This window comes from Channa argus, chromosome 1 (genome assembly GCF_033026475.1).
Source record: "Channa argus isolate prfri chromosome 1, Channa argus male v1.0, whole genome shotgun sequence".
In the NCBI taxonomy this organism is placed as follows: domain Eukaryota; kingdom Metazoa; phylum Chordata; class Actinopteri; order Anabantiformes; family Channidae; genus Channa; species Channa argus.
In genome coordinates, this window is record NC_090197.1 from 27,565,837 (window position 1) to 27,588,610 (window position 22,774).

Genomic DNA, 22,774 nt, shown 5'->3' on the forward strand with positions numbered 1-22,774 from the left:
GAGTATGTAATTTGGAGGAGCTCTGGAAAAGCAGGTTGACCATGATTACAAACTCAATAGTATGAGAAAGAAGAAGACATATCTGGAGGCATTTTCAGCCAGAAGAGTAATATATTAATATAGGGAGGTGTAACGGCATTTATGTACATGTACTACCCAGACAAGATCCAATAGAAGCAAATTCAAAATCAGTGAAGGCGTCCTTTAATGAGGCTTTTATTTTGAAGCTAGCCGGAATCTGTCGACGTCGCCGTAAACACATCGCTAGGAACTTTTCTGTTTGTGTCCGGGTTTACGCCTCTGTATCAGGGTTAGACGTCAAAACAGCGACTTGTTCCAGCTCCAGACAGTCAGCGGAACCCAGCAGGACCGCGTTCACAGTGCAGGATGAACGAGTCAGAGGGGCTACGGTTCCGGCAGGTGCACCGACCACGGGTCATCACCGACGAGCTGCCCGAGAACCGCTACAAAGGATCCAGGTAATGAACGGAACCGTTTTCACACCCACATTACGCTGACACAGAAGCACGTAACAACATCTGGTAGGTTACAACAAGCTTTAACGTGATGAACCAAGCTTTTTCTTTCTGATTAGTTATCGTTCTCAGACGATCAAAAAATTTATTAAAGCTAGCGAACATATTAGCTAATCGTTTACAGCAGCTCAGAGATGGACGGGCTCCCTCTCACTGGTGTTGCTGCCCAAACATCCGGGTTACCGAGCTGACCGCGGGCGTCTGTAACAGTTAATTAATCGGTGTAGTTTGTAAGCTCTTCCTGTGGTTCCAAATTTATTTTTAACATGTTTGCCGAGTTGTGTCAGTTTTCGCCCAGGTGGGACAGTCAACGATCCGCCATCTTTATTCTTATTTACCCTCCCAGCCACAGGTGCGAACCCGCCTCCTAATTATATTATTAAGTACTATTCAGTACAAGCTTTATTTACCATGTTACTTTTCATAGCAATACCTTTTTACTGTTTAGTTACTTTTGCGTTATTTGCACAGACTGTCGCAAAAAGCTAAATGTTGATTTAATATAAAGTTAAATTAGACTCAGCAGGTATCTCCTTCACATCTCACGCTCTTCATGGCCCAAAACTTCATGTGTCTGAGTCACTGAGCCTGAAGTTATGAATGCTGTTCATTAACACAGCATTCATAACCCAACTCCTCACGCTTTGACTGGATCCACTTGGTCTGAATGAGGCTAATGATCCTTCTGGATACACACTGATAGAACTGTGCACTCATCTTCCACCCAATGCTCTACTGAAAGCTGCCTCAGATCCTTCAAACACACACTTTTTAGCAATGAGAGGGATTCAGCTAAAACTGTCATTGCTCTGCAACTTCATGTTGCATGAGAACCGTGAAAAATATTATTTACTTTTATAATATTTAATTTAATTATTATATATTAAAAAGCACAGCACGGATTCTGATCATGGTAACACACAACTCCATAAAGTAACTAGTAAAACTATTAGCTAACTGATGTATATTATTAACATATATAACATATATTATGTTTCCCACAACACTGTTGGACTTCTCAAAGCATCTGCGTTTACAGGGAGATGACCTGACTCCCTCACTCCTGGCACAGACAGCAGTGAGTTAAAGCTGCATTACTGTCTGTCACCATAAACAAAGCCAATGTCCTGCACACAGTCTAGAGCTCAAACACACAGTAAGCTAAAAGCACAGGTACTAAAGTGTGAGTATGTTTGCTTCCAAGATTGTGTAATCCTTAGTGACAGATGTGAGGCTGTCAGGTCATATCTTCTTCATAAATGTGTACGGTTTTAGTCCAAATATATGTTTAGGACCCGATCCGGACTGGTAGCATATTTTAGACAGCAGTTTACCATAGCTGAACAGCTAAATCTCTGCATGGAAAGTAATGGTCTTTTCCAGGTCATGCTAGTGTTGTCTGATGAAAAAATTATTATTACTTTTATTTTGGAAATGAATGATTGAGTGACACACAGAGAACAAAGGCTCTGAATTCCAGGGTTTCATGCTCCCAAATTAGTGAACTTTCTCCATGACGTTTCCCAGGCCTTATATTATAGTCATGAGCATAAATGTTTGAATTGTGAGCAAGTGACCCCAGGATGGACCCCTGAACTCCAGAAAATTAATTGAAATATGTATAGATTTAGTTTGTCTGACTCTGTGTTGTTTCCTCTATCAGCACATACAGTGGGAAGATCTTCAAGGTGACTCTGTTCTCTCTGGGTGGCTTTCTGCTTCTGTCTCTTCTGGTGATCATCCTCATCCTGGAGTCTCCCATCCAGCCTGAAGTCTTCAGGTGAGTCCAGCAGAAACTTGTAGTATATGCCCACTGGCCAATTTATTAGGTACACCTAAGGTTTGACTGCCTTAATTTTTCACAGCATAGAGTCAACAAAGTGCTGGAAAAAATCCTCAGAGCTGTCAGTCCACATTGACATGGCAGTATCACCTAGTTGTTGCCAATTCTTCAGCTGCACATCCATAATGTGAATCTCCTGTTTCACCACATCCTAACGATGCTCTGTTAGATTGAGATGTGGTGACTGTTGAGGGTGTTTGAGTATAGTGAACTCAAAGTCATGTTCAGTAAATCAGTTTGACATGTTTTCAGCTTTGTGAAATGGTGGTTTATCCACCAGAAGACAGGAACACTGTGGTCATAAAGGATTGACATGGGGGTATTTCAGGAAGCATGTTTAAGAAACATTGAGGTTAAACCTGACACCTAACATCACCATGGCTCAGCGGAACACGTAAACACTGATAAAGTTTAAATGATTTTAATAACCCTGGCCAAAAGAAACAAAACTCAGGGGAAACTCAGGGGAAACCCGGGATCAAGCCACTCAATGTGCTGTCAGATTCCTGGTCCCCCCACTAACCTAATAATCATCAAATTGACCTAACAAAACCAAAATCGAGAACATAGCTGCTATCAACTCCCAGCCCATCTGTCCATTAACACATCACCAAAATACTGCAACACCAAAGCATAATCTTGGCCGGTGGTATGAGAGGAAAAGAGACACCACAGCTCCTTCTTCAACGTCTTTTATACCTCCAGGTGATTTTGCTTCCCAGGTGAGCCTGATAGGGAAGGTAGGCTGGCAAGAAGCATGCATAACAGATCAACAAACCCAAAGAGGGGAAACTTCGATATATGACTTCTCTGAGTTGGGGAAGTCATATAACTTATTACTTTTCAAATGTTGTAATGAAGAATTCAGATTGCAAAGAACAGCTATGGTTTTATTTTATGAAGAAAAACTCTGAATCTGCCCAATGAGTTCATCAGAGTCTTGTTTCAGTCATGGACCTGTGTCCTGAATTCAGATGGATTATGAGCAGGTTCCTGTTTCTGATCGTTTTGTTTTTCTTCATGGTTGTTCTGCATTAGCTAGTTGTTTTGCTGTCTGTTCCTACTCATTTGCTTTGTGGTTTTGGTGGATTTGCATCATTTTGTTGATCATCTCTGCTGTCAATCAGAAATATGGCAGACTACATAGAAGCCCCCGGGTTTTTCTAACCATGGCAGGATACCCAGTGATCAATAGCAGGTTTTTAGTCTTCCATCTGTGTGGATAGTACAAACAACCTTTTTTTTTTGTTTACAGTGTCAACATTGAGGAACACGATTTTTCTGCACTGTACTGAAATAATCAGCTCACTGTAAAAACAAATTGTGAAAATTAAAGTGTTTGAAACATGAGTTTATAAGGAATTGATATCATTTCTGTTTTTTTTTATCTTTTGGCTTCAACCTTTGTTTCCTTTACATGTTTCAAAGTTCACTGTGTTAGCTGTACCAGGTTGACCAGGGATGAATCAGTGTCTACGATGGGGTCAGAGGATGAACAGTGTGGATGTCAGTTTGAACCCTGTGTTGCAGATATGTGAATACTGCTGACGCTCCAGCTCCTCCTGGTTAATATTTCATGAAATGAAGCAAACATGATGCAGAATGACAAAGGGGCAGTTTAAATTGAGGGATATCAATGCAGCTGACTGTCGCTGAACATTTTCTACCATAACACAATGACCCTGTTAAAAGACAGTTTAAAATCCCCATTTTGTGCAAAATTATTTTGAGAATTCCAGCAAACCATTTTGACCATAAAGTCTTTAGTTTAAAAGTGAAATAATTATTTTGTATAAAGAATAAATATACATGATTAAAGTCAACTTATTGGTAGAAAAAGTAGTATTTTGATTTGCAGATTGTAAAATAATTTTTTTTTAATTTTTGCAAACATCTAGAAAATTGTAATATTTCAGCTACAGTTTATGTTTGAAGTTTATAAAACAGACAAATGTTCAACTTTATTATTATAGTATTACTGTCATTCTCAGTTGGACTTTAAGGTGATTTAAACATGTTTTTTTTATTTGAATTTGCTGCTTATTTTGGGTGCTGCAGACTGAAGGAGCCCCCAGTGATGAAGGGCAGCTGGGAGCCAAACCTGAAGCTCAGAGAGGCTCAGAGACTCTTTGAAAACCAGCTCAGTGGACCAGAGTCCATCGCCAACATTGGAGGTCAGTTAGTTTGTTAACGTGACGCTGCAGAAACAGTCAAAATAGAAACATCCTTTAAAAGTGTAATTCCTCAAGGATCAGTGTTTGACCACTGCAATCAGTTAATTTGGATTTCTGCTTTCACAGTAAAACAGTTAAACGTGAAGATTTCAGAAATGTGTGGATGATGATGATGATGATGATGATGATGATGACGCATCTTTAGGCTCCAGCATTTAAAAAAACAAAAAAAAACAACCAACTGGTGGCTGAAATTAAAATGTTTTAAAGTTTGTGAAGTTATACTGTGAAAATCCCCTTGGACAAAGAAAGGAGTAAAAATCAGCTTATCAAAGCTGGGCAGGGATAAAGAAAAAGACGGAGAGTTGACAGGTGTTTGTCTGCTCTGTCTGCAGATGTTTTGTTTGCTGGAACAGCTGATGGGAAAATTGTGAAGCTGATTGGTCGGAGAATCCATACACTGACGAGACTTGGAAAACAGCCGTGTGGTGAGAAGTTCTCTCAGAGTCAGGTTTATTTAGTTTGCTTCAGTTAGAGATTGATGTTTAATGTTTTTCATATCAACTTTGTTCTTCTCCAGCTGTTGCTGCTGTTTTTGATCTTTGTCCTGCAGATGATTGTAGGATCTTGTTTCCGTGTGGTAGAAATCTGAGTTCAACACATTTTCCTTTATCTGCACCTTGAGACTGTTTTCTGAGTTGTCTTTCCATATGTCAGTTCATTTCATTCTTGTGACCGTGATATCACAGGAATGCTTTGAGGAACCTTTTCAAGCTTGACACAAACACTCACGTGCGCTTAAGGGTGAACAGAATAGATTTAGGGGGTCAAAGTAAATGGTAATTCTAGTTACAATTTATTTGAAAACTTGAAACTGACCAACTGTGGCTGTTGCTCTGATTCTGGCTCTGACCTTTAACCTGCTCACATTTAGAAACAGTTTCCTCTGGTTTGTATCTGTTGAATCATCCTGGACTTTCACACTTTCTTCTGCAAGTTTCTCAACCTCAGAGTGAGGAAACATGTTGAGTCATGTTTGTGTTTCCAGTTTTTCTTGATCCCCTCTATTTAACATTAAACTCACAAATGTTACTACAGCTAATGTCAATGCTGAAATTCTGCTGCTTTTATTGAGTCTTAGAGGAAGTGAACTGACGTTTAAACCTTTTTCAAACATTAAACTAACAAAACTCAGAATCAACATTCACTTAAACATCTACAGTCCATGAACTGGTCCTGCCTGTGCACAATACTGGTCTAGTTAGCATTTTATAATTATAGAAATGTTTTAATGGACCCAGAAGTTCTCAGATTCAACAATATTAATATGACAACACAGTTTTTAAAAGATTCTCCAAATTCTTTCTTCAGCTTTGCAGTAACTAAAATATTGTGTCCTGCAGGATCCAGAGACGAGGAGCCCACCTGTGGGAGGCCTTTAGGGATCAGAGTCGGACCCAATGGCACTCTGTTTGTAGCGGATGCTTACCTGGGTCTGTTTGAGGTCAATCCCACCACAGGTGAGTCAGGACATGCTCAGTGGTCAGTTTATTAGGAACACCAACTAACGCTAATTCAGTGCCAGCTATGTCCACACTCAGCCTCCTGGTTCCTGCTGGTGTAGCGCATATTGCAGGAAGCTTTTCTTCTTTTCTAAAGGTGAGGCAACCAGGTTGGTGTCCGGTGGACAGGTGGTCGCCGGCAGGAAGCTTTCGTTCATTAATGATGTGACAGTCACACAGGATGGGAAGAAGGTGTATTTCACCGACTCTAGCAGCAGGTGGCAGCGGAGGGATTATCTGAACCTTATCATGGAGGCAACGGCTGATGGAAGGTACAAAGTGTGTATGTGTGTGTGTGTATATTTTTCAAAATTTAAATTTAACAGTTTTACTAACTAGTTATTAGTTTTATTTCTTTTAATCCTAATATTTCTATTTCTATATTACTTTTTATGGAACCCAAGACTTCTTGGAGATACAAAATCCGACCTCTTACTTTTAAGCTTTTGCCAAGAGAGTTTTTCAAATTACTGTCTAAGTTTTATTTTTAATTAGTCTCTTTAGTGTAATTTTATTTAGAAAACAGTATATATGAGTACATTACGGAAATCTAAAAGTGGGAACTCATCTACTGTATTTCTTTGTGCGACCAGTTGCCACGACAAGCTCTTTTCAAGGAACTATTTCAAGTTTTAAATGTAAAACCTTTTTTTTTTTTCCCATTATCAGCTTAGTAACAGATTGCGTATTTTCCAGAGTTTTGGAGTATGACACAGAGAGCAAAGAAGTAACGGTGCTGATGGAAAACCTTCGGTTCCCAAACGGCATCCAGCTGCTGCCTGATGAGGAGTCGGTGCTGGTGGCAGAGACCACTATGGCCCGGATACGCAGGTAACACACCTGATTCACCTGAAAACACCATTAATTTACTACATTATTACATGATTTCTTTAACAAGCTGAGTTTATATTTGTGCTTGACTTGATCAGTTCTGTTAGTCAAGTTACACACTTCATATAAATATAATATACCCATTATAAGAATAAAATAAGGCAATAATGTTTTGGAAATAAAAATGCTTCATATGCTGAAATTAAATAATTTGACATTTAAAAAGTATTACATTAAGTTTATTAATAAATTAGAGTCAAATGAAATGCTTAACAACAAAATAGATAAAATAAATCAAATGCTCTTGTGACAAATCTAAAGCATTACTATAAAGAGCTACACAACATGAAATAAAGTTCTAAGTAAAGCACAAAATATTGTGACGGAATGAATAAATGTATTGTAATATTTAGTAAAATAGTTCTAAAGTGCATAACAAACTTAAATTGAAATTGCAAATAAATACATGGTTAAAATACTATGAATTGAGTGTTATGAGTTTTTATTCAAAGTTCTTTAAACTGGTATGTATAAATTGTTTCATAAAAGCAGCTCAAAATAAACAGAAGTTATTATACGAACTGTGCAAACTTTTCCTTTACACATTAAACCAGTTGATCAATATTCAAACATATTAAATGTTTATTATTGTTATGAATATAATGTTAATAGAGGCACCATAAAATTAATTTAACATGTCTCCATAAGGGGGAGCTAGTGTTGGCTCTCTTTGTTACCATGGAAACAAGCTGGTGTGTGGGATTGTCAGTGGTTGTAGTGGGAGGTTTATTTTTATCCTTTCACTTCTGATCAAAACATAACTTTAAAATATAAAGTACTAACGCCTCCATTAGCCCTCCTTTTCATCATTTTGTTTCATCAGTTTACAGACTAATGTAGCTGTGGACTAATACAAAGACATGTTTAACTGTTAGATGCCCAACATTTGTTTGTTGTTGCTCTTCAGCACTTTTAGTTACAGTGATAACCCTGAACTCATTGACAAAAAATGTGTGTTCAGAATCCCTGAAGTGGAAATTAGTGGATGACTCACTTATGCATTCTTTCACAACACTTGATTTATCCAGTCTGATCCACAAAACCAGCTAATCTAATCTAATCATGGGTAACACAGCCGGTGTTCCAGATAAACCTACGACCTAAAGGACAACACAGTGTGACAATTTAGATAATGGTCTAAAGTGGTACTCTGAGCCTGATCATTGTCTGTTTGTCGACCAGAGTCCATGTGGCTGGTCTAAATAAAGGAGGGATGGACACGTTCGTGGACAACTTGCCAGGTTTTCCTGACAACATCCGCCCAAGCTCAACTGGAGGTTATTGGGTGGTTATGTCTGCTGTGCGGCCAAATCCTGGCTTCTCCATGTTGGACTTCCTTTCCCAGAGACCCTGGATCAAGAAACTTATCTTCAAGGTAAATAAAGCACTTTCACACATGCACTGCCACCCTAAATTTCTCTAGATTTTAGCTGATGAACTACATGAGAGAAGGCAAATGTGTGAGCCCCCAGGTACAAAGTTTGGGTAATCTGAAGGGACATGGACAGAGCTTGCTGCTCTTTCCCTTACAGAGCTGTACTCAGAGACAACAGTTGTACAGACAATGACTATAGACAAAGACCGATCACAGTTGTCCACGTAAAGATGTCAGGTGACTAGAGAACAAGAAAACTTTTAGATGTCCACATAGAGACAAAAATGGTATAGAGAGGATGACTGGCAGGTGTTGCTGTTTACACAACAACTGACTAGTGAGAACAAGGACTCCCCGATGTCAATATAGAGACAACCTATGATAATAACATTTGGCGACTAGAATGACAATAACTGACCAGAGACAATGACAGCTAGCAACCCTCACTGGGACGATGTTAGTCATTGGTCTGGTGATTGAACATTTCCTCAGACAGTGCCCTGTCTGCAGACTCTGACCTCAAATAATAAAGTATTTTTAGCCAGTTCTTACAACAGTTGCTGTTCATTTCGAGTTTGTCGAGTTTATCATGACCATCAACAAAGGTCATGATAAAATTCTTCTTCTTTTTCTTTTTCTACCCACTCTTGTCACTCTTACCTGCCTCTTTCTCTCCCTCTCGTTCTTTTACCAGCTCTTTAGTCAGGAGGTGCTGATGAAGTTCGTCCCTCGGTACAGTTTGGTGGCGGAGCTCCGGGATGGCGGCATTTGCACTCGGAGCTTCCACGACCCCAACGGCCTGGTGGCAGCCTACATCAGTGAGGCCCACGAGCATGATGGGAGTCTTTACCTGGGCTCCTTCCGATCGCCGTACATTGCCAAACTCGACCTGAGCAAGGTGTAAAAAAAAATAAAAAATACAAAAATACAAAAAAAATATGAATCACCAATTGTCTTTAACAGCGACATCAAGATGCACCAGGATGAGAGAAAAGCTGTTGCAGCTGATTTTTCTGACTGCAGAGACATCTGTCAACACTTTGTCACAGGTTCTAGAAATCGCTTCTCCGACTTTTGTATGAATCAACAATCACAGCCTCCAGAAGATGAGCCCTCAGGTCATCATACTGAACTGACTCACATGTTGTCGAGTTGTTGCTTGAGAGCAGTTTTGAGTTTGTTTTAAAGGTGTTGTAACTGCTGCACCTGTTTGGATCCTTAGAGCGAAACATCAAAACCGTCTGCTACTGAAACTTAACCTTAAATATCCAGATTGATTAGAACCTCAACTAGCAAAACCTTAAAACCCTATATGAATTATCAATTTGTCTCCAAAAAATGTGTGACAAAGAAAAGCAGCAAATGTTTAACATTTCATTTGAGAAAATCCTAAATTGAGGATTAAATCAACAAAATAGTTGCAGAACAGTTGACTATCGTAATGTTTTGACAGACATCAGCTCTGTCTAATTTACCCTTTGATTAAATATTTGAGCCTAAAGTCGCTAGTTTTTCAATTTCAGGTTGTATTTTATTTTGACATTTCTTATGGGTGCATGTGTTTCAATATTTAACATGACAACGTTAGGGTTTGGTAATTTATCTTTAAACATAATTTGTGTGTTTAAAAAGATTTAGTTTTAGGTCCTGAATCTCAGGTAACGACTAGCACCTGTTTCAAAATATATGAGCTTGAGAAAACTGCTTACTAGTTACCAAAAGCCAAATAACTCCCCCACTAGTGTGTTAACATGACTCATGAACTTTGATTTTGCCCGTTCATTATTTGTGAACTACCTTTGTACAGTCTGGTTTGTTGTTGCTGCTATGATTATGTGTCATGTTTGTTGGATTGAGCCAATGGACTGTGGTTAAAAAAACGGCAAAAAAGTGTTTAACTGCACTGATTTTACTTGTTTCCATCTTAATTTCTAACTACTGAAAATGTGTAACAGCATTATGACAGTGACTCTAACGCATATTGTTTTATATCTGGCTTAATGTAGTTGTAGTTTCTGACTCTGCCTGTTTGTTTCACAGCGATAATCACAGTCTAGTTGTTATTAATGAGTCCTTATCTCAGTATTAGTGCAATATTTTTACACAGTGGGATTTTGTTTTTACTGAAACACTTCACTTCACAAACACTTTATCTTCAGTATTTGTTTTGATCCACGGACATAGTTCTGGTCCAGTCCACTTACTATAAGCTGTCAGTAATGCAGACCAGAAACACAAAGTTTCATGATGTGAGTTCTCCCATTTACTTTATTTTCTTTTGAAAGAGGAAATGTTGTACACTTTTATAAACCACCTTTAATTAAAAGCTGTAGGTTGGAAAAATTCAAACTTTAGCTTCTGCTCCTGAAACCAACCTGTGATCTTGTTTTTAGTGACAGACATACAGTATCTGCTTGTGTTTGGAAGTTTTCGTGTTAAATAACGATCCAAAATGAGTTATTTTCTGTTCTTTGTTCTTTATTTGTTTAGACGTTTGATTGTGAGCTTTTGTTTTTGACCTAGAAACAGCATTGTCAGTTTTTTTTCATGTAAAAAATGTTATTTTTGGCACCTAGCAGATTAGACTTGATGTGTTTCCAGTAATGACAGGTTGATATCTCTTGAAATAATTCTCTTTTCTTTTTTGTTTGCAGTGAATGAATTTTATGCCGCTTTTTAATTTCAATAAAAACTGAATAAAATGAGCAAACCTGACATCTTTTTCTCTAGTTTTGATCATTCATTTTGTTTGTATCTTTGATCTTTGAATTGAGTGACTGTTGGTTACACAGATTTTTACAATGTTTCACTTTCCACAGGCTCAACTTAGCTGATCAGAACATGTGTGATAAATCAATCTCGTTAAAATTACTTTGGAAGACAATTTGTAGTATCCTTAGAGGGTTTTAATGTTTTTGATGTTCAATCTGTTAGTAGATACAAACTAACTGGCCAAACCATTTTAGTTCATAGTAGTTCCCCATGATTCTTCAACCTAAATGTTGATTCCATCAATGTGGTGGTTTAAGAGTTTAGCTTTCCTGTAATTACATTTATTTTAATGTAGCCCTTAAGCTTTCTAACCTCAACAAACAAGTCAGTCATGTAAGCTTGGTATAATCACAACTTTACCCTACATGTGTATTTTCTGGAACAATCAACCACACATACAAAATACAACCAAGACTTGTTTGACCAAGGTGTTTATTTATTAATAAACTTCTGGATAAAAGGAGCCAAGGAAAAAAATCCCATGCACAGAAGTATTCATGGCCTTTGCCATGACACTCAAACTTGAGCTCTGGTGCGTCCTGTTTCCACTGATCATCCTTGAGATGTTTCTACAACTTGACAGGTCCACCAATGAAAAATTCAGTTGATTGGACATGATTTGGAAAAGCATACACCTGTCTATTTAAGGTCCCACAGTTAACAGTGCATGTCAGAGCACAAACCAAGCTATGAAGTCCAAGGACTTGTCTGTAGACCTCTGTAGAGATTGTATCGAGCCACAGATCTGGGGAAGGGTACAGAAGAATTTCTGCAGCATTGAAGGTCCCATAGGCACAGTGCCCTCCATCATCTGTAAATGGAAGAGGTTTAGAACCACCAGGACTCTTCCTAGAGCAGGCCGGCCGGGCAAACTGAGCGATCAACAGAGAAGGGCTTTAGTCAGGGAGATGACCAAGAACCCAATGGTCTGAAAGAACTAAAGCGTTTCCCTGTGGAGAGAGGAGAACCTTCAAGAAGACCAACCACCTCTGCAGCACTCCACCAATCAGGCCTGTTTGGTAGAGTGGGCAGACGGAAACCACTCCTCAGTAAAAAAGCACATGACAGCCCACCTGAAGGACTCTCAGACCATGAGAAACAAAATTCTCTGGTATGATGAAACAACTCTTTGGCCTGAATGTCAAATGTCATGTCTGGAGGAAACCAGGCACTGCTCACCACCTGGCCAATACCATCCCTACAGTAAAGCATGGTGGTGGCATCATGCTGTGGGGATGTTGTTCAGGGGCAGGAACTGGGAGGCTAGTCAGGATTGGAAAGATGAAAGCGGCAATGTACAGAGACATCCTTGATAAAAACCTGTTCCAGAGCTGTTCTGGACCTCAGGGTGGGGCAACGGTTCATCTTTCAACAGGACATTAACCCTAAGCCCACAGCCAAGATAACAAAGGAATGGCTATGGGAAACTTTGTGAATGTCCTTGAGTGGCCCAGCCAGAGCCCAGATTGGAACCCAATTGAACATTGAGAGATCTGAAAATGGCTGTGCTTGAGAGGTACTGCAAAGAAGAATGGGAGAAACTGCCATAAATAGGTGTGCCAAGCCTGTAGCATTGATGCTTGTTCTCAGCACGATTTTTTCCTCTTTCATAATTTGTATAACCTATAGTTCCCAATCACTGAGCGACAGCAGCAACTGGGAAACAGATTCTCTCCACCAAAGGAAGTGTCCTTTGGTCCTGGTGCCAGGTCTTTGTTCCCAAAGATGTTGGTGAATGCCATACCTACCAATACTCTCACATACAGCAGCTGACACTATCAGCTGCTGTATGTGAAGTGGAGGGACACACAGGAAGTGCCTTTGATGGAGACTCTGTTCATAGGTGAGTGAAGGGTGATGACAGGCAGTGGTCAACAGTGACCATCAAAGTAGCAGGTGCTGTGTGTATTGCTGTGTCTAAGGCCTTCCCAGGCTGAGCTCTGCTGCGGGAGTTTTTCAGGATCTTAAAAACAGTAGTTTTTCTTATCTGCTCCTATTTTCTGCATTGAGTTCAGTTCAGATGTAGAACTAAATGTTTTCTCTATTAAGGAGTTTAAGTAGAGCAGATACCTCAGACACCCTGATCATTTACTACGCCAAACCACAGTACATCAGGGAGGACAGCCCAGAGGGAAGACACTGGTTTGACCTCTGATTTGCCACTGTGCTTCGTGGCTAAAAACAACTGTTTCAACCTTCATAATAAATGGTATGTGTAGAAAAAAACAGGAGAAAACCAGGTGATGGCAGCATCTGTGGCTAATTACAATCAGTAATTTATATATTTCTGTACATATTTTCACCTGTAGCTTTGTTTATTGTATATTTTGTTACTTGCTGCTATAGTAGGGGTAAGGCTTTTCTTTGAATGAGTAATTTATCTACTTTGTTGATTTCTAATTCAGAAACCAGACTGAACAAAATTTGTGGCATTGAGCAGTCAGTTTGATTTCTGACCTACATATAGTTTACAATCTCATATTTATTTTATGTAATTCAACTCATTATTACCAAAGAGACTTTTTAGCTTGTCTCAGACTTCCAACTATATGTGCTAAAACAGATACAGGTGTGTCAGGTGTGTGTATATTTAGACAATGACATAGCTTTCATCATTTAGGCTCTGTATCCGACCACAGTGGGTTTAAAATTATACACCCCATAAAGTGTCGACTTTGATTCCAGGACTTGGCTTAAATATAAGCTGTGGAATAATTGCAGCCATTTTTTAATCATAGATTCCCTGTTTTGTGCTCTAAAAAAAGTCATGTGTTTAGTTATTGAGTTTATTTACTGTCATGGTCCAGAGAGCTGTCAGTGCTAGAAAACAAATGTCATTAGACTTAAAAAGTGATCCATCAGAGAGCAGAAACCAAACCAAATACCTATGGAGCCATTCACCAGTAGGGAAAGAAGCCCTCGGAAAACATCACCGTGGACATCCTGAACTCGTACCTGGCCCTGATCGTTTACATGGGTTTGGTGAAGTGTAGCTGTCTGCGTTTTAGGAGGAGGAAGAGCACGGAGCTGTACTCTCTGCCACTTCCTGTCCATATCATTTCACAGTGTTTGACAACCTCATCAGCTCTGCATCTTTCCGACCCAAAGGTGGAGACCTATAATAATGCAAGATTAAGGCTCTGAATGAGCAGAAACCTCGCTGTTTGGGTGATTTTTAAAGAGAAAGAACAAAGTGGTTAATTCAGCAACATTTTTCACATTGTTTTAAACAGAAATATGCTCTAAGACTAATGGGAAGGTGCAGCTGAAGCCTCCAGGGACAGTACTGGCAGCAGTACCGTGATATTCACTTCTGGAAGAGTTTGACCAATCAGAGAAGAGCAACAATTTCTGCTTGATCAATAAGTTTATTAACTTCTTGTTTTAAATTTCATAATTACAACTACCCAGTGGATTGTAATGAGTGAAATAGTTTTCATGTTAAAGCCTTAAACTGTGAAAATGGTCCTTTAAAAATAATCAGAATTCATTTAATTGGGTGAAAATTGTTAATAAAAGAACTTTATTGACAATCAGGACTTTTTTAAATGATCGTGTTATTGCAGCAGGTTTTACGTGTTAATTTCTAATATCTTTATGACAAAACAAATATCACAGTCAGGCACTGGTCTGATCTCAGATGTGTTTCTTGCCTTCAGGTACTATTCACCTGTCTGCTTTTATCCTTCTGATCAGCAAGTTATTGCACTCGACACACTTTAAATCCTCAAAGCTTCAAGTACACTCCAAACACAGCCCTGATTTGATCTAAAGAGAAAATGTCTGCAGGTGGATTCTATTTGCATGAAAGGCAGAAAAAAAAATAGTTTACTGGAGCAGCAGCTCAGACAGGTGAACAGGTGCGTGATGGAGGCAGCTGGGGCTTTCATGGTCCACAGGTAAAAACCTGAATCTTATTCTCATTTGTCCATGGAATCATCCACATCTCAAAGTGACACCGAAAAGTCTGGAAAAAACAGGAGAAAAGTTTATAAACCGTTTTTTTTTGTTTGTTTGTTTTGTTTTTTGTCCTTTTGGCTTATCCCGTGAGTTCAGGGTCGCCACAGGGCATCATTGTCCGCATGTTGATTTGGCACAGTTCTTATGCTGGATTCCCTTCCTGATGCAACCCCTCCCCAATTTCTACCTACTTGGACCAGCACTGCACAGCTGGCGACGGGATGTTAGGGGTGTCTTGCCCAGTAATGAATGGATTTATTTAAGTTAAAAATCTGTCCAGTACATCTGAACAGATTTTGATGATTAACTCATTCCTACACTGCTGTTTTGGGTCAATTTGCAATGGTTCTTAAAGACAAACATCAAAGAATCCTTGTGTAATGTAAAACATTTAACAACAAAATGTTTTATATATTAACACAATACGTCCCATACATTTTAGTATCAAACTTTCTGACACTTTCATGGTTAAATGGTTTGTTTGTGGCAGTCAGAAAATGTTGGAAACTTTAAAATAAACCTTAACGTGCACATGGTGAACTCATTGGGACTTTCAATAGAATGTGTACACTTGTGGAAACCGGTCTTTGTCTGTAGTTAAAAAGCAACTTGCTAGACGACATCAGTGTTCAAACAGAGACAGGTTAACATGGACCTGCAGAGGGGTAAGCTTGTCTTCAGACTCACCTGGTGGAGACGACCTGCAGGCTGGAAGTCACAGTTGGTCAGGTTGTTGTTTTTGTTCCGTTTATGACAGACAGTTCTGGAAATGTCGAAGTCTACAATGTAACGAATCCCCTTCACGACCTGAAACACAACCAGTGCTGTTAAGGAACTAAGTACATTTACTCAACTACTGTACTTTACTAAATTACTTAGCATGATTTAGTAACTTTGCAGATTTTTAAAACATAATCTAATGAACTAAAACAGACTTTAGCTGTCAGGACACAGTACTGATTGTTTTCACAATGACTAGTCACAAACCTGGACATTGTAGATTTCTGCAGAAACATTGTTTATTAGGCAAATGTGGCACATCATTTCTATGAGTCAGTCAAAGAAATTACTTTTACTGCAGTACAGTTTCTTTTGGACGTTTACTATTAGACAGGACATTTTACTGCAGGTACTTAGACCTGAGTGTAGGTCCCAGGTTTGACCTGTCCTACCTGCGTCTGTGCTCGGTGGATGGCAGAGGGTTTAAAGAGAAAGGCATCATTTGACTGGTTGTTGAAGGAGTAGGCGGCTTTGAGGACGACCTTCTGAAGGCTCTTGTCATCTGTGCTGATGTTGTATGGGGAGCCGGGCATGGAGCGGCCATGATGGCTGCTTACCGCCAAACTCCGCTCTGGAAGAGAAGGAGAGTAAAAGGCATCTGTCCCCCGAACATCGACAGGACGTCCAGTGAGTTTTACCAGCTGCTGTTCAGATTTTCATTGAATAAATCTTCAGGAGGCTGTTTGCCCAGATGCTGCTCAGGACATTTCACCTTTGACTGTTTAAGTACAGGAGCCAGTTTAAAAATTAATACACGATAAGAAAAATCATCAGTCTTAGTATGTATTTAAATATAAAAAAATTGGTAAAAAGCTAAATCTTTAAAAAATAAAAATCATGTTATAGATTATGATTTACTGTATTTATTAACCCATCTTTAATCGCAGTAAGTCCAGTATTTTCTTCATTCTTTTTTGTTTTTTTTTATTTTTGACACAGAGTCTTAAACTTTCAGTATTTGGGTGTAAAGCAGCTGACAAACAGCTCTAGGACATAAAGTGTCAAAGTTAAGTAAGGAACAGTCTTTTGTGATGGAGAAAACCTTTTGTTATCATCATGTGGTGACATGGAGAAACTCTCCCTGTTCTTCCTGCTGCACAGGTTCACAGACTAACAATTAGTCATGACAAGAGAATTTAGTTTGTGTTGATCCTTGATAAAAACTGACAGTTTCTTCAACACGTTAAATGACCAAAGGTTTGAGCTAATGATCACAAAAAAACTTGTCACTTTTCTGTCTTGATTCAGGAGCGGTTGTTTTTCTTTTTGCTGCTCTGGTGTTTCTCTTTCTCTCTCACATCACATATTTCTTGAAATGCATCAAAACATTTGAGAGAGCAATAAACTGTGAGACTCTGAGGCCTCTTCCTGCAGCAGGTTCAAAACACTGAAGAGCAAACAAAGAGGAATGCAACTAAACATTAAGAGATGGTTCAGAAAAGCAGCAGTAGCAGGTTCACTTTCAGGACATATGGTGCCTGAGCTCGAAGACAAACCACACAGGTGTCAACAGCAATAATTTGTTAAATGAGCTGAAACTCCTGCTAGAAACAGAACATGTTTAGTTTTTAGAGTCTTACCTAGAACACCAAGAAGCAGCAGCAGCGTCGTCTTCAGGCTCATCACTGTTGCTGTGTGTTTCCTGTGTGGACGACACACTCAGACCACAGATCAGCTCAGTTCACACCAGCACAGACACTCATGGGCTGTTCACTGCTGCATGTCTGACTCAGACATGTGGCGACAGTTCACTAAAGTCGCTTCCTGTACCTGTTTCTATATGTTGCAGCATTTCATTGTTCCTGTTTCTGTGTTTTCATTCAGTCTTCTGCTATTTCTCCTTTTCAGCCACTAGATGCTCCCACTCACCTGTGTGTCTTCTCCAATCCGCCCAATCCCACCTGTTTCTAGTTCATCAATCACCTGCCTATGTATTAATATCAGAGAGCTCATAGAAAAAGAACATGATCAGAATCTGCTCCTTTCTTTCCTGAATGCTGTTCTCGACTTGCGCCTTTGGTCGGGCTCTACAGAGCAGAGCGAACGGCTGTAAAGCAGGTGGATACACTGATTCTCCTCCTCAAACATTTAGCAGCAGCTTTTCACGTTTAGCCAGAGCTGATGCTGCATTTACTGGTTTCAGCTTCACTACTGTGAGGAGCATGTTGGTTAAAGTTTCTCTGTATTCAGGGTCTGTGCTCAGACAAAGATTGTTGGTGAGGGAAGATGTTCAACTCTGTTCCCTTTTCTCTGGAACAGTTCTACCTCCTGTAGCCTGGAATGTGAATAAACCTGGACCTTCTGGTTTGCTTTAAACAAACAGGTTTTATTACAGCGACATGACAAGTTACACATATGTTTGCCCTGAAGTCAAATAGGGCAAGTTAAATTAATTCAAACTAAATTTGCAGGGCATGTCACAGTTTGGTGGATAAAATGTCATGTACGATGGAATTAAATTTGTCTCTTGCTGATTTGTAGGTCCAAACAAAACCTCAAAGAAGTGATTCAATAAACTAAAGCTCTGAAAAGTGAAAAAATGCTGTCATTTTGTCAGTTTTTTCACTGGATGTTCACTGTGCATCAACTTTTTGTCATCTTTCTCGTCTCTATCTCTGATACCATGTCTTTGTGGTCATTTGTCATCTTGTCACAGATCTGTGAAGTTGCATGACATTATTTACTTTGATGCCACTGTGTAAGTTTGATATGGAGTCATGTTCAATAACTGTGGCTGATAGTAATCACTATGTTCAGTTTCCACTTCCTCCATTTAACATGTAATGACCCTGGATAGTAAAGCAGTTGCTTCTGGGTGTGCAAACACAAAGCAAAATTTTGATCTGGTTTCACTTTGGCATTTTAATTTTGTGTGCGTGTTTAATTTTGATTAATGTAAAAATGACTAAAATCTGGAAACATTGAAATGCTTTTGTGCCTGTCCTCTGACACACTGAGGACAGAGGTGGTCATATTAACCCACTATGAGCAAACCTGTGTGTGTGGGTATGAGTTGGAATGCTGAATGTATTAAAAACAGACTGTAATAAAAACATGATCAAGATTCAGCTGATTGTAACAGGTAGCTTCATGTTTAGGTTCTTCTGTAACAGCTCATTTTGTTGACAGGGGTCTGGAGTCAGCTCCGGTCAGGACCACTGACACTCAATCTACTGTCAGGATAAGATCTGCAGAAATATCAGGATCCCACAAAAGGAGTTGAGGTTTGTGATGTGCTGTCTGCTCCCACAGTGACATAGACCAGACAACTAATGGACAGTTATTAAAAAGCTCTCTACTGCTGGCTGACTGAGCAGCTCTGCTGCCGTTTTCACAAGATAAATGATTAACCCTCATCAGGGAAAAATCGTTTTGCCATTATGTGATATCGTCAAATTTTATCCTCATGACAGAATATTTCAAACCTGCGTGAACCAGAATGGACGCCCATGTGGAGACAACATGTCTGGACATATCAGAATCAAGCAGCTGTTCATCGTCAGGACTCAGTTTCCATTCGTTTTACTTCTGCTGTGTCTGATTCCAAACTGCTGAAATTTGCCACTTTTCTCAACTGGGCGTCATCTTCGGCATCGTCTTTTCACAGATCTGGTTCCCTGGTCACTTTAACATACCAAATTAATCCCTAATTTTAGCACTTTACATGACATCAGGGCCTATTTCCATTTGACAGTCTCATGTAATCTGTGTCTGATCTGATGCAGGAGACACTATGGAAACTTGTGGAACAAAGTCAGAAGATTTCGATCATCATCAAACCGACAAGAACCGCGAACAACCCCAGTACATGGAAATGTACTGTATGAATCTTAAGGATGAAACAGTTAAATCAAAGGTTTAACATTGTCTGAACATTCGAGACATGGTTAATGATGATTTAATTATTTACTGGCCATTCATGTGGTAAAAATGTTGAAGTGAGTTCAAATCATTAGATAGTTAAGGTCCTGTGATCCTTTCTACCGGAAATAGATGTGAGCACCTGTGCATACAGAAAGTCTTAACGGCTGCTACCCCCACCCTCTAACAGTTCTCTGCACAGGAAATTCCCCGCGGACACACACACACACACACACACACTGCAAACAGATAAATTCTGTCAAAGTCGCAGCCTACGTGATCCCCAGATGGAAGGCGGTTTGTAACATCCTGTGTAAAATGTATTGTATTTAAACACTGGTGTTGGGGGCTCAGGCTGAGTGCAGAAGGATCCACAGCTTTGTAAGTCCTTTTTATTTAATTTGCTCTACAGTTTTTATTAATCCTGTCTCTGTTTTATGCTTGTTGAATATTGTTTTTATTAATAGGGTTTTTGTGTCTCCATTAATCATAATTTCCTGAGGAAGCTGAGTTGACATTTGAATGCAGCACTGTGCTAACACAGTTGCATTTTTCCATTTCTTGTGATAAACACTTCAGCTTGTACTTGTGTATCATGTAAAACCAAAGCTTTAAGCTAAACTGCTCTGCTGTGCAGCTCTGCACAGGTGGTCATCATAAACAAAATGCCATTAAAAGGAATTTGTGTTTATTCTGGTGAATTTATACTTGATGTTATACTGAACATCCTGCTGGGGTAAGGTAATTCCTGTATTCAGAAACATTGATCATGTGATCATAAGAGCTCTGATCTTATTACAGTGTCAGGGAGGATCTGTTGTTCATCACAGCGTTTCATGATGTCTACTCCAGTCTCAGAAGGTAGGACACACTTTTCACACTCATTTTCATCCTGTATCATTTGCAGAGACTTCGTTTCCTGTTCTTTAGCTGCAATATACACTATAATTTATGTTATTTTTTCTTTTTCTTTGATTTTGTTTTTTATCGTAAAAAAAATAAAATAAATAAAAAATTAGTGCTGAAATACAAACCTCATTTCTAGAATGTCTAGGTTTTATCCTAAAATGCAATGAAAAGCTTGGTGGAGTTTCTGCACAGAAGTCATGAATGTGTCGGTTCCTCCTCCTGATGGAGAGTTTCAGGTTGCATTTCTAGATGTGGCAGTAGTCTGTGTTAAGTAATGATGGTTTTCCAAAGTTCTCCTGAGCTAATAAACGGCTACACTCATCCTGAAAGTTGTTTGAGCCCTTGTGAGGCTTTTCAAGAGAAAATTGTATGCATTCAACAATGGTTTTTAACTTCAGCCCTGATGCACTAAGATTTCCCTCAAATATTTAGACAATAGACTGTAGGTGGTAAAAAAAAACAAAAACAAATTATTTGCAGTCTTGTGTTAAGAAATTTTCATTAACTCATGGAAAATTGTCTCACAAAGTTTGACAGTTTGTTTGCAGAGACTGAACCTTAGAAACCCTTAGCTCACTAATTTAATCTGCCCCTTTCCCAGATCATATAGAACCATGTCACTTGAACACTTTAGGAATGTTTAGTACTAATATGTCTGTCTCAAAGATTGTTTGTTTTTTTTGAGTGTGTTGCAGGCATCAGACGCTTAACCTAATGCCAACCAGAAAGGATTCCCAGGACACCATCCACAAAGCAGGCTTAAAAATGTGTGCTTGTGTCTCACAGGGTCCGGGAGAGTCAGTGAAAAGAGGCTTGTTCTGATTGGGAAGACCGGGGCAGGGAAGAGTTCAGCAGGAAACACCATCCTGGGTCGAGAAGCTTTTGAATCTGACCTTTCTCCAACTTCTCTGACGTCTGAATGTAAGAAAGAAAGGGGGGAGGTCGGAGGGCAAAAGCTTGCTGTCGTTGACACTCCAGGGCTGTTTGACACTGAGTTAAACAATGAAGAAGTGATGAAGAGGATCAAAGTTTGCATTGGCATGTGTTCTCCTGGTCCTCATGCTTTCTTAGTGATTATTCAGCTGGGCAGGTTCACAAAGGAGGAGAAGGAAACAGTGAAAATGATTCAGCAACATTTTGGTGAAGATGCATCAAAATACACGTTGGTGTTGTTCACTCATGGAGACAAGCTGAAGAATAAATCCATTGAAGAGTTCATTTCAAAGAGCGAAGACCTGCAAGCCATCATTCAGAATTGTTACGGTCGATATCACGTATTCAACAACAACGCAAACAGTCTGACCCAAACCGGTCAGCTGCTTGATAAAATCGAGCTGATGATCAGGGAGAACGGTGGCTCGCACTACACCACAGAAATGTTCAGGACAGCTGAAGAAGCCATAGAGAAGGAGAAACAACGACTGCTGAAGGAGTCAGAGGCTCAGAGGGAAAAGGAGCTGCAGGAGCTCAAGGCCCACTACAGTGGGGAAATGTTGAAGCTAAAAGAAGAGATGCTGAAACAGCAACACGAGGCTGTAGCCAGAGCTCTGGCTGAGAAAAAAAACGAAGTACATCATCACTATCATATAGGATGTGTTATTAGCTGAGAGGTTATGGAAACAGTAAGTTGAGGGTGAGGTGTATAAATCCCTGTTTTTCTGTATTAGTTCACGTTTGATCAAACTGTTTTCATTAATAGCTGAAGAGAAGATGAAGATTCTCAGGGAGGTTCTTTGGACATGGATTCATGATGGACATCAGACATTGTTATTCACATTAGATCAGTAACTGTGAGGGGGGATTTCCACAAACACCTTCACTGTCACACCATTAACAGCAATTTCAGAAATAAAAGTTGATTTGTTCCTTCATCAGGATGTGGTGTGTGGTTCAGGTTCATGCCCTCAGTTTTCACTTCCTTTTCAAAAATAACTTTTCAGGCCATCCTCACTTCAGAAACTCCCGTGTTGATCTGTAAATACCCAGTATTCTGTTTTGAGAGGAAACAATGTTTACAGAATGATTGAAAGAACTGTCAGGTCTCAGGAGATTAGCTCTCACCTAATGTGGAGGAAGTTTATCTCAGCAGTTGGCCACCACCGAAAAAGAAA

At 39.4% G+C, this 22,774-nt stretch overlaps 3 protein-coding genes across 3 annotated transcripts; 2 read left to right on the top strand and 1 right to left on the bottom strand.

The window, feature by feature from the left end:
- Nucleotides 1-248: 248 nt before the first annotated feature.
- On the top strand, nucleotides 249-11,096 carry apmap (adipocyte plasma membrane associated protein). The gene is made up of 9 exons (XM_067510944.1): nucleotides 249-479; nucleotides 2,200-2,316; nucleotides 4,438-4,553; nucleotides 4,949-5,041; nucleotides 5,957-6,073; nucleotides 6,213-6,387; nucleotides 6,812-6,946; nucleotides 8,189-8,381; nucleotides 9,076-11,096. The coding sequence occupies exons 1-9, from the start codon at nucleotides 388-390 to the stop codon at nucleotides 9,283-9,285; spliced, it is 1,248 nt and encodes a 415-aa protein (XP_067367045.1). The 5' UTR covers nucleotides 249-387; the 3' UTR covers nucleotides 9,286-11,096.
- A 3,674-nt stretch (nucleotides 11,097-14,770) lies between these two features.
- On the bottom strand, nucleotides 14,771-17,653 carry LOC137130608 (cystatin-F). Its single transcript, XM_067510980.1, has 4 exons — nucleotides 17,474-17,653; nucleotides 16,286-16,464; nucleotides 15,801-15,920; nucleotides 14,771-15,120 (listed from the first exon to the last, which is right to left on the bottom strand). The coding sequence occupies exons 1-4, from the start codon at nucleotides 17,514-17,516 to the stop codon at nucleotides 15,040-15,042; spliced, it is 423 nt and encodes a 140-aa protein (XP_067367081.1). The 5' UTR covers nucleotides 17,517-17,653; the 3' UTR covers nucleotides 14,771-15,039.
- A 2,300-nt stretch (nucleotides 17,654-19,953) lies between these two features.
- On the top strand, nucleotides 19,954-22,537 carry LOC137130598 (GTPase IMAP family member 4-like). Its single transcript, XM_067510967.1, has 3 exons — nucleotides 19,954-20,135; nucleotides 20,556-20,615; nucleotides 21,450-22,537. Exons 2-3 carry the CDS (start codon nucleotides 20,591-20,593, stop codon nucleotides 22,268-22,270), a joined length of 846 nt encoding a protein of 281 aa, XP_067367068.1. The 5' UTR covers nucleotides 19,954-20,135; nucleotides 20,556-20,590; the 3' UTR covers nucleotides 22,271-22,537.
- Nucleotides 22,538-22,774: the final 237 nt, after the last annotated feature.

Coding starts and splice junctions, on each gene's coding strand:
- LOC137130598 (XM_067510967.1), top strand. CDS start 20,591: ATGATGTCTACTCCAGTCTCAGAAG. Junction 20,616..21,449: donor GTCTACTCCAGTCTCAGAAG/GTAGGACACACT, acceptor TGTGTCTCACAG/GGTCCGGGAGAGTCAGTGAA.
- apmap (XM_067510944.1), top strand. CDS start 388: ATGAACGAGTCAGAGGGGCTACGGTTCCGGCAGGTGCACCGACCACGG. Junction 480..2,199: donor AACCGCTACAAAGGATCCAG/GTAATGAACGGA, acceptor TTCCTCTATCAG/CACATACAGTGGGAAGATCT. Junction 6,388..6,811: donor GAGGCAACGGCTGATGGAAG/GTACAAAGTGTG, acceptor CGTATTTTCCAG/AGTTTTGGAGTATGACACAG.
- LOC137130608 (XM_067510980.1), bottom strand. CDS start 17,516: ATGAGCCTGAAGACGACGCTGCTGCTGCTTCTTGGTGTTCTAG. Junction 16,465..17,473: donor GCTGCTTCTTGGTGTTCTAG/GTAAGACTCTAA, acceptor CTTCTCTTCCAG/AGCGGAGTTTGGCGGTAAGC. Junction 15,121..15,800: donor CTGCAGGTCGTCTCCACCAG/GTGAGTCTGAAG, acceptor TGTTTTTTCCAG/ACTTTTCGGTGTCACTTTGA.